This window comes from Oncorhynchus tshawytscha, linkage group LG12 (genome assembly GCF_018296145.1).
Source record: "Oncorhynchus tshawytscha isolate Ot180627B linkage group LG12, Otsh_v2.0, whole genome shotgun sequence".
NCBI lineage: Eukaryota > Metazoa > Chordata > Actinopteri > Salmoniformes > Salmonidae > Oncorhynchus > Oncorhynchus tshawytscha.
Window position 1 is genome coordinate 6,644,177 of NC_056440.1, and position 11,685 is coordinate 6,655,861.

At 46.3% G+C, this 11,685-nt stretch overlaps 1 protein-coding gene across 2 annotated transcripts in view; it reads left to right on the plus strand.

Annotated features, from left to right (window-relative positions):
* Positions 1-220: 220 nt before the first annotated feature.
* LOC112263893 (proepiregulin-like) overlaps positions 221-11,685 on the plus strand; it is a 14,848-nt gene continuing 3,383 nt past the window's right edge. The window contains exons 1-4 of one of the 2 annotated variants that reach the window (XM_042331256.1): positions 221-331; positions 1,535-1,714; positions 4,467-4,740; positions 5,204-5,374. In XM_042331256.1, the coding sequence (XP_042187190.1) occupies positions 295-331; positions 1,535-1,714; positions 4,467-4,740; positions 5,204-5,374 (662 nt within the window). In that variant the 5' untranslated portion in view covers positions 221-294. The remainder of the gene's footprint in view (positions 332-1,534; positions 1,715-4,466; positions 4,741-5,203; positions 5,375-11,685) is intronic. The other variant, XM_042331257.1, reaches the window with a different exon arrangement.

Below are 11,685 nucleotides of genomic sequence, written 5' to 3' on the forward strand. Positions count from 1 at the left end.
GAACACAGTGTGAGGATGTCACTCTCACTCGTTGTTATTGTGATCGACAGATGTGTCAAAGAACATAAGAACGTGACATGCATTAAATACATCCCCTAAGGCTGGGCAAGTTAATCATTACACTACTAGCACACACACACACACACACACACACACATAAACACCCCCCCCCCCTCCCCCCGTCTCCTGAGGCATTGTCTATAAGAGCCGCCACCCAACCGCTGAGGAGGAAGAGGAAGCAGAGGCAGAGCAGGACTAGTCTCACTCAGGGCAGAATACACACAATATTAGGACATGAACACTCTCATTCTCTCCTCTCTGCTGTGTTTGGGTAAGTAGTCTGGGCTTGTACAATCATTTGATGTGTTGGGAAGTAGCCTACAGGGACAGACAGACAAAGAGATGTGTTTAGAGGGAAGTAGCCTACAGGGACAGACAGACAGACAGACAGACAGACAGACAGACAGACAGACAGACAGACAGACAGACAGACAGACAGACAGACAGACAGACAGACAGACAGGGACAGACAGACAGACAGACAGACAGAGAGACAGACAGACAGACAGACAGACAGACAGACAGACAGACAGACAGACAGAGAGATGTGTTTAGAGGGAAGTAGCCTACAGGGATGGAGTGGAGAGATGGATTTTTAGGATGATTAGAATCCAAATTAGCTAGCGCAAGTTAGTTAGACATTACAGAAAAAAAGGACTTTGCAGTTTACATACATTTAAAAACAACATCATGTAGTGTGTCTGTGTGTATCTATCAGTACATACACACAGACAGTAGGTCACGTGGTGGCGGGTGCCCTGTTACTTTGTTTTTCCGACTTTTTTTGCTGTTCACTTCATGAGAGAGACAGAGAGAGAGAGAGAGAGAGAGAGAGAGAGAGAGAGAGAGAGAGAGAGAGACAGAGAGAGAGAGAGAGAGAGAGAGAGAGAGAGAGAGAGAGAGAGAGAGAGACAGAGAGAGAGAGAGAGACAGAGAGAGAGAGAGAGAGAGAGAGAGAGAGAGAGAGAGAGAGACAGAGAGAGAGAGAGAGAGAGAGAGAGAGAGAGAGAGAGAGAGAGAGAGAGAGAGAGAGAGAGAGAGAGAGAGAGAGTTTCAGACCTGATGACTTGAGAGACCAGCTGTGTGATGAGCTAAGAGAGAGAGAGAGTGAGTATTCTGCAGAGCTATTGGGTTGAGACTGCTCTGTGTTTGACTGGTGTTCTGGTTGTAACCTGTTATGACTTGTCAGAGACCAGCTGTGTGATGTACCATATGCTAATCTTATTGAAGTATTGAGTGCTCTAGTATTCTGCATGTGCTATTGGGTTGTAGTCTGCACTGCTCTGTGTTTGACTGGTGTGGTCTGGTTGTAGTTTCAGTGCTCTGTGTTTGACTGGTGTGGTCTGGTTGTAGTTTTCAGTACTCTGTGTTTGACTGGTGGGGTCTGGTTTTAGTTTCAGTGCTCTGTGTTTGACTGGTGTGGTCTGGTTGTAGATTCAGTGCTCTGTGTTTGACTGGTGTGGTCTGGTTGTAGTTGTTAGCGCTTTCGGTGTCCTGGGATCCACGGTGACGTTATCGGCAGAGCTGAGCCATGTGACAGATGCGTCAGCCTTGGGGGAAGGGGAGGGGCTACAGAGCTCTCTGGGTGATGAGGATGAGGAGGAACTGGATGAAGATATGTCAGGAGGTACACCTACAGACGGTACACACAAAGGTAGGACTGTCAGACAACCCCTCACCCCTCACCCCTAACCCCTAACCACTCACCCCTCACCCCTAACCCCTAACCCCTCACCCCTCACCCCTAACCCCTCACCCCTCACCCCTCACCCCTCACCCACCCCTAGTCCCTCACCCCTAACCCCTCACCCCCTAGTCCCTAGTACCCCCTCGCACCTTTGCTCCTAACCCCTAACCCCTCACCCCTAACCCCTCACCCCCAACCCCTCACCCCCACCCCTAGTCCTTAGTACCCCCTCGCACCTAAGCCTTTGCCCCTAACCCCTACCCCCTACCCCCTAGTACTCTCTAGATCCTAACCCATAGCCTCCTCAATCTACACACAACACCCCATAATTACAAAATGATGACACCTGTCTATATAAGGTCCCACGGTTAACAGTGCATGGCAGAGCAAAAATCAAGCCATGAAGTCAAAGGAATTGTCCGTAGAGCTCCGAGACAGGATTGTGTCGAGGCACAGATCTGGGGAAGGGTACCAAAAAATATCTGCAGCATTGAAGGTCCCCAAGAACACAGTGGCATCCATCATTCTTAAAAGGAAGAAATTTGGAACCACCAAGACTCTTCCAAGAGCTGGCCGCCCGGACAAACTGAGCAATCGGGGGAGAAGGGCCTTGGTCAGGGAGGTGACCCAGCACCCGTTGTGGACAGATAGGAAAGGTTCACCTTCCAACAGGACAGTGTTCCTAAGCACACAACCAAGACAACACAGGAGTGGCTTTTGGGCAAATCTCTTAATGTCTTTGAGTGGCCCAGCCAGAGCCCGGACTTGAACCCTAAAGCCAAAACCTCATTTGGCCACCTTTCCCTCCAGTTCTCTGCTGCCTGCGACTGGAACGAATTGCAAAAATCTCTGCAGTTGGAGACTTTTATTTCCCTCACCAACTTTAAACATCTGCTATCTGAGCAGCTAAACGATCGCTGCAGCTGTACATAGTCCATCTGTAAATAGCCCACCCAATCTACCTACCTCATCCCGATACTGTTTTTATTTATTTACTTTTCTGCTCTTTTGCACACCAGTATCTCTACCTGCACATGTTCATCTGATAATTTATCACTCCAGTGTTAATCTGCTAAATTGTAATTATTCACTCCTATGGCCTATTTATTGCCTACCTCCTCATGCCTTTTGCACACAATATATATAGATTTTTTTTCTACTATGTTATTGACTTGTTTATTGTTTACTCCATGTGTAACTCTGTATTGTTGTCTGTTCACACTGCTATGCTTTATCTTGGCCAGGTCGCAGTTGTAAATGAGAACTTGTTCTCAACTAGCCTACCTGGTTAAATAAAGGTGAAATACAAATAAAATAAATAAAACAATTCTGGAGAGACCTGAAAATAGCTGTGCAGTGACGCTCCCCATCCAACCTGACAGAGCTTGACATAATCTGCAGAGAAGAATGGGTGAAACACCCCAAATACAGGTGTGCCAAGCTTGTAGCGTCATATCCAAGAAGACTCAAGGCTGTAATCGCTGCCGAAGGTGCTTCAACACAGTACTGAGTAAAGGGCTTGAATACTTATGTAAATGTGATATTTCAGTATTTATTTATTTTTATTAGCAAAAACTTCAAAAAATGGTTTTTGCTTTGTCATTATGGGGTGTTGTGCTATTTAATACATTTTAGAGTAAGGCTGTAACATAACAAAATGTGGAAATCGTCAAGGGGTCTGAATACTTTCCATATTACTCCATCTGTCTCCATATGACTCCATCTGTCTCCATATGACTCCATCTGTCTCCATCTGTCTCCATATGACTCCATATGACTCCATCTGTCTCCATATGACTCCATCTGTCTCCATATGACTCCATCTGTCTCCATCTGTCTCCATATGACTCCATATGACTCCATCTGTCTCCATATGACTCCATCTGTCTCCATATGACTCCATCTGTCTCCATATGTCTCCATATGACTCCATCTGTCTCCATATGACTCCATCTGTCTCCATATGACTCCATCTGTCTCCATCTGTCTTCATCTGTCTCCATCTGTCTCCATCTGTCTCCATCATCTGTCTCCATATGACTCCATCTGTCTCCATATGACTCCATCCTATTCCATCTGTCTCCATCTGTCTTCATATGACTTCATCTGTCTCCATCTGTCTCCATATGACTCCATCTGTGTCATCTGTCTCCATATGACTCCATATGACTCTATATGACTCCATCTGTCTCCATATGACTCCATATGACCATCTGTCTCCATATGACTCCATCTGTCTCCATATGACTCCATCTGACTCCATCTGTCTCCATATGACTCCATCTGTCTCCATATGACTCCATCTGTCTCCATATGACTCCATCTGTCTCCATCTGTCTCCATATGACTCCATCTGTCTCCATATGACTCCATATGACTCCATCTGTCTCCATATGACTCCATCTGTCTCCATATGACTCCATCTGTCTCCATATGACTCCATCTGTCTCCATATGACTCCATCTGTCTCCATCTGTCTCCATCTGTCTCCATATGACTCCATCTGTCTCCATATGACTCCATATGACTCCATCTGTCTCTATATGACTCCATATGACTCCATCTGTCTCCATATGACTCCATCTGTCTCATCTGTCTCCATATGACTCCATCTGTCTCCATATGACTCCATATGACTCCATCTGTCTCCATATGACTCCATATGACTCCATCTGTCTCTAATAATCAGAAGGTGAAAATAACTCCTGTCGTTTCCCAGCAGCGGTGCGTCACAGTAAGAACAGAAAGGAAAAGGGGATGAAGGGTCAGAAAGGCAAAGGGAATCCTGGAAAGAGGAAGAACAAGAACAGTAGTAAACACACCACGACCTTCAACCCTGAACACACACCAGGACACACGTTGGAGTTCACGGCCGACCACACACACCAGACCTCAGGACGTGTTACAGAGGACCCTTGTAGCTCTTCCCACCAGGCATACTGTATCCATGGAAACTGCAAGTACATGGTGGACCTGAGAGAGCCTGTGTGTGTGTGAGTACGACACAAATCTACTTTTAGTACTGTGTGTGCGTGCGTGTGTGCGTGCGTGTGTGCGTGCGTGTGTGTGTGTGTGTGTGTGTACGACACAAATCTACTTTTAGTGTGTGTGTGCGTGCGTGTGTGCGTGTGTGTGTGTGTGTGTGTGTGTGTGTGTGTGTGTGTGTGTGTGTGTGTGCGTGCGTGCGTGCGTGCGTGCGTGCGTGCGTGTGTGTGTGTGCGTGTGTGTGTGTGTGTGTGTGTGTGCGTGCGTGTGCGTGTGTGTGTGTGTGTGTGTGTGTGTGTGTGTGTGTGTGTGTGCTGATGGATGGAAAGGATCGATTGGACAGATAGACTGATTCATTGCTTCATTAATTGACTGATTAACTGTTTGGTTGACTAACTGACCGACTTGTGTTTTGATGTATTGATTGGTATATTAGTTGATTGATTAATTGATTTATCCTCTCCCCTGCAGCTGTGAGAAGGGTTACGACGGTGAGCGCTGTGGCATCCTGCTCCTACCCACGAGGACGGATGAAGAGGAGGAGAGAAGCATCGCTGAGGTGGTTCAGACTGTCCTGGTCATCATAGCTGTGGTCCTCTCCAGCATCAGCTGCCTCGCCGTACTGCTCATGACCTGCACACAGTGAGTATAGACCCAATACATCCATAACACAGCCATAACACAACCATAACACAACGTTAACACAACATTAATACAACCATAACACAACGTTAACACAACATTAACACAACGTTAATACAACCATAACACAACGTTAATAAAACCATAACACAACCCAACCGCTCACGACCTGCACACAGTGAGTATAAACCCAATACAACCATAACACAACATTAACACAACCATAACACAACGTTAATAAAACCATAACACAACCCAACCATACTACTCACGACCTGCACACAGTGAGTATAAACCTAATACAACCATAACACAACATTAACACAACCATAACACAACCCAACCATACTACTCACGACCTGCACACATTAACACAACACTAAAGGTTACTTACAACAAGCTTCAGTCCGTTGATCGGATGGGATTTTTGGAGAAGCGGACACCTTTTGGTAGCATGATATCGGCACCGGTCCCACTCATTCACAAGGAAGCCTTCCCTTTCATCATAGACAGATCGAGCTGGTGGAATACATTATTTTATTTTACCTTTATTTAACCAGGCAAGTCAGTTAAAGAACAAATTCTTATTTTCAATGATGGCCCTAGGAACAGTGGGTTAACTGCCTGTTCAGAGGTAGAACGACAGATTTGTACCTTGTCAGCTCGTGGGTTTGAACTTGCAACCTTCCGGTTACTAGTCCAACGCTCTAACCACTAGGCTACCTGCCTCCTCTGGAATGAATTCAAGTGATTTACTTTTTAAAAGGAAATGGTAGACAGGGTGGCGTGAGTGGAGAAACAGAAGAGTCATTGTCTTCTGAAGAGTCATTGTCATTGTCTAGGAACAGTGGGTTATGGTTAGGAACAGTGGCTTAACTGGTCTAGGAACAGTGGCTTAACTGGTCTAGAACAGTGAACTTATGGGTTAACTGGTCTAGGAACAGTGGGTTAACTGGTCTAGGAACAGTGGGTTAACTGGTCTAGGAACAGTGGGTTAACTGGTCTAGGAACAGTGGGTTAACTGGTCTAGGAACAGTGGGTTAACTGGTCTAGGAACAGTGGGTTAACTGGTCTAGGAACAGTGGGTTAACTGGTCTAGGAACAGTGGGTTAACTGGTCTAGGAACAGTGGGTTAACTGGTCTAGGAACAGTGGGTTAACTGGTCTGGGAACAGTGGGTTAACTGGTCTAGGAACAGTGGGGTTAACTGGTCTAGGAACAGTGGGTTAACTGGTCTAGGAACAGTGGGTTAACTGGTCTAGGAACAGTGGGTTAACTGGTCTAGGAACAGTGGGTTAACTGGTCTAGGAACAGTGGGTTAACTGGTCTAGGAACAGTGGGTTAACTGGTCTAGGAACAGTGGGTTAACTGGTCTAGGAACAGTGGGTTAACTGGTCTAGGAACAGTGGGTTAACTGGTCTAGGAACAGTGGGTTAACTGGTCTAGGAACAGTGGGTTAACTGGTCTAGGAACAGTGGGTTAACTGGTCTAGGAACAGTGGGTTAACTGGTCTAGGAACAGTGGGTTAACTGGTCTAGGAACAATGGGTTAACTGGTCTAGGAACAGTGGGTTAACTGGTCTAGGAACAGTGGGTTAACTGGTCTAGGAACAGTGGGTTAACTGGTCTAGGAACAGTGGGTTAACTGGTCTAGGAACAGTGGGTTAACTGGTCTAGGAACAGTGGGTTAACTGGTCTAGGAACAGTGGGGTTAACTGGTCTAGGAACAGTGGGTTAACTGCCTTGTTCAGGGGCAGAACGACAGATTTTTACCTTGTCAGCTCGGGAATTCAATCTTGCAATCTTTCGGTTACAAGTCCAACACTCTAAAATGCTACACCCCAGATGTGTAGCATTTGGGCCAGAAGCGATATGTGTTAATTGTAGGGGTGCCCATGGGGCTGGGGATCAGAAGGATCCGGTGAGAGAGAGAGGCACCGGGGTTGAGGTCGAGGTTACCGTGTCGTATTCCGAGGTGTAACGGATGTGAAACGGCTAGCTTAGTTAGCGGTGGTTCGCGCTAAATAGCGTTTCAATCGGTGACGTCACTTGCACTGAGACCTTGAAGTAGTGGTTCCCCTTGCTCTGCAAGGGCCGTGGCTTTTGTGGAGCGATGGGTAACGATGCTTGGTGGGTGACTGTTGTTGATGTGTGCAGAGGGTCCCTGGTTCGCGCCCGGGTATGGGGGCGAGGGGACGGTCTAAAGTTATACTGTTACAGAGGCAGTGAAGAAAGTAGAGGAAGATGAGTCAAGACAGGGAAGGATCCCGAGAGGAGTGGTGTGAGTAATAGATCTCTATCAGTACAGAGGGATTGGCCCGACGAGTGATATACTGTATGCTTCAGTAAGAATTTGTTTGTTTGTTTTGGCGTTCATAGCAATGGTGAGTAATTGTACTGCCGGGATGGAACGTAAAGTCGCAGAAAATAGAGGTTGTGTTGGCAGCCGCTGAGGTTGTGTTGGCAGCCGCTGAGGTTGTGTTGGCAACCGCTGAGGTTGTGTTGGCAACCGCTGAGGTTGTGTTGGCAGCCGCTGAGGTTGTGTTGGCAACCGCTGAGGTTGTGTTGGCAACCGCTGAGGTTGTGTTGGCAGCCGCTGAGGTTGTGTTGGAGCTGAGAAATATTTGGGTGTACGAGATTTGACCTCAGAAGAGTTACAGGGTGTGTTGGTGTCCTGTCCCGTCCTTTCAGGATGCTGGCCTGAGGTCGGACTAGGTAGGTTTAAATAGTGGAGTAGGGTGGTGTGTTTTAAATGAGTGTACGGTTAGATGGCAGGGTATTTGTTGATTCATTTGACTTTTTTTTCAAGCAAAGTACAAGGTAGTTATACTCCAGCCTAGTAGGGGGCAGTAATGCCACATTTATTGGATGCCAACTACCATTAAACCTCATGGAAGAAGTCTTCCCTTGTTAGTAGTAGCAAGCTGACAGCCTGGATAGCTGCCTTTAGCCTGATCTGCAGACAGCGAGTATAGACCTAATACAACCATAACACAACGTTAATATAACCATAACACAACCATAATGCAACCGAACCGTACTGCACATGATCTACAAACAGTGAGTATAGACCTAATACAACCATAACACAACCGTAACACAATGTTAATACAACCATAACACAACATTAACACAACCGTAACACAATGTTAATACAACCATAACACAACATTTACACAACCTTAACACAATGTTAATACAACCATAATACAGCCATAACACAACCCAAACGTACTGTTCATGATGCAACCATAACACACCTTTAACACAATGTTAATACAACCATAACACAACATTAACACAATGGTAGTGACACGGACACTCCAAAACGCCCCCTCCCCCCTCCCCCCTTAACTCAGCGTAAGGCATCATTGAAACATCCTCAACAAACCCTTATACACCGCCTCGCCCACGCCGACATACATTGATATTGCTCATGATTATATCAAGGCAATACCTTTTATGACTATAAGAAATCATATATTTACTTGGACATAGACGATGCCTGATGAACACAAAGGTAGACTCAGCGCACACACACACACACACACTGGTCTACACACAAACACTCCACACCTTATCAATCAGTAACCCCGTGATGTAATTTACGAGAAACGTCTAAATGAGGGACAAAGTCAACAGTCCAAGTCAGAGCAGATATGATACATGGGCCTGGGATTCCTCATAATGGCCGGCAGTTTGTACTGTTCAGAGAGCAGTTTGTACTGTTCAGAGAGCAGTGGTCTGGTTCAGATAGCAGAGAGCAGTGGTCTTTTTCAGATAGGAGAGAACAGTGGTCTGGTTCAGATAGCAGAGAGCAGTGGTCTGGTTCAGATAGCAGAGAACAGTGGTCTGGTTCAGATAGCAGAGAGCAGTGGTCTGGTTCAGATAGCAGAGAGCAGTGGTCTGGTTCAGATAGCAGAGAACAGTGGTCTGGTTCAGATAGGAGAGGACAGTGGTCTGGTTCAGATAGGAGAGAACAGTGGTCTGGTTCAGATAGGAGAGAGCAGTGGTCTGGTTCAGATAGGAGAGAGCAGTGGTCTGGTTCAGATAGGAGAGAGCAGTGGTCTGGTTCAGATAGGAGAGGACAGTGGTCTGGTTCAGATAGGAGAGAGCAGTGGTCTGGTTCAGATAGGAGAGGGACAGTGGTCTGGTTCAGATAGCAGAGAACAGTGGTCTGGTTCAGATAGGAGAGGGGCAGTGGTCTGGTTCAGATAGGAGAGGGGCAGTGGTCTGGTTCAGATAGGAGAGAACAGTGGTCTGGTTCAGATAGCAGAGGGACAGTGGTCTGGTTCAGAGAGCAGTTTGTACTGTTCAGAGGGCAGTGGTCTGGTTCAGATAGGAGAGGGGCAGTAGTCTGGTTCAGATAGGAGAGGGACAGTGGTCTGGTTCAGATAGGAGAGGGGCAGTGGTCAGGTCACATACTGGGTAAACTTATACATTATACAGTACTGCTTGCTCTGATTACATGACCTGTGCCTGACAAATGTTCTGGTTGTAGTTCATATTTTAAAGTTATATTTTTAATGACTGGTATTCTGTTATCGACTGTGATATTCAATCAAACTTAGCACATTTGACACAGTGTGTTTATCAAAACTATAAATCAATTTGTGTGTTTGCGTTTGCTCTGATTGTTGCCGTGGCAACGAGAAGCAAGCGCTATATCGTCCACAATGTTACCTGAGACTAATTAGTCTGACGATGCTGCTAACGACATGATTGATAGCAGAGCCGTACATAGTTCAATCGGGTACAGGCTTAACTTAATGAAAATAGAGACACGAGTACAATCTAGAATTTTATTGCATCGTTTGGGGTCGGCCTCATCTCTGAGGAATTTTGCGACAAGGTTTGAGTTGACATACAGTACATGACCGAAAGTATGTGGACACCTGCTCGTCAAAAATCTCATTCCAAAATCATGGGCATTAATATGGAGTTGGTCCCCCCCCTTTTGCTGCTATAACAGCCTCCACTCTTCTGGGAAGGCTTTCCACTAGATGTTGGAACATTGCTGCTATAACAGCCTCCACTCTTCTGCGAAGACTTTCCACTAGATGTTAGAACATTGTTGCAGGGATTTTCCTCTATTCAGCCTCAAGAGCATTAGTGAGGTCGGGCACTGATGTTGGGTGATAAGACCTGGCTTGCAGTCGGCTTTCCAATTCATCCCAAAGATGTTCAATGGAGTTGAGGTCAGGGCTCTGTGCAGGCCAGTCAAGTTCTACCACACCGATCTCGACAAACCACTTAGTGCACGGGGGTCATGCTGTCATTTGTCATGCTGAAACAGGAAAGGGCCTTCCCCAAACTGTTGCCACAAAGTTGGAAGCACAGAATCATCTAGAATGTCATTGTATGCTGTAGCGTTAAGATTTCCCTTCACTGAAACTAAGGGTCCTAGCCAAAACCATGAAAAACAGACCCAGACCATTATTCTTCCTCCACCAAACTTCACAGTTGGCACTATGCATTGAAGCGGGTAGCGTTCTTCTGGCATCCCCCAAACCCCGATTCGTCTGTCGGGCTGCAGGATGGTGAAGGATGATTCATCACTCCAGAGAATGCTTTTCCACTCCTCCAGAGTCCAATGGCTGCGAGCTTTAAACCACTCCAGCTGACGCTTGGTATTGCCCATGGTGATCTTAGGCTTGTGTGCGGCTGCTTGGCCATGGAAACCCATTTTATGAAGCTCTCAACAAACAGTTGCTGAAGTTGCTTACAGAGGCAGTTTGTAACTCGGTAGTGAGTGTTGCAACCAAGGACACTCGGCGGTCCCAATCTGTGAGCTTCTGCGGCCTACCACTTCACAGCTGAGCCGTTGTTTCTCCTAAACATTTCCACTTCACAATACCAGAACTTACAGTTGACAAGGGCAGCTCTAGCAGGGCAAAACGGGTGTGGTTGAATAAAAAAATAAAAATATGTATTTAACCTATTTAACTAGGCAAGTCAGTTATGAACAAATTCTTATTTAAAATCATGGCCAACCTGGGAATAAACCTTAATTTGAAGGGGTGTCCACATACTTTTGTACATATAGTGTATACACAGCAACCCCCCCTTCAACCGCGAAAAACCCAGCAGCATTGCAGTTCTTGACACAAACCGGTGCACCTGGCACCTACTACCATACTCCGTTCAAAGTCACTTAAATATGTCATCTTGCCCATTCACCCTCTGAATGGAACACATACACATACATGTCTCAAGGCTGAAATATCCTGCCTTGACCTGTCTCCTCCCCTTCATCTACACAGATGGATTTAACAGGTGACCTCAATAAGGGATCATAGCTTTCACCTGGATT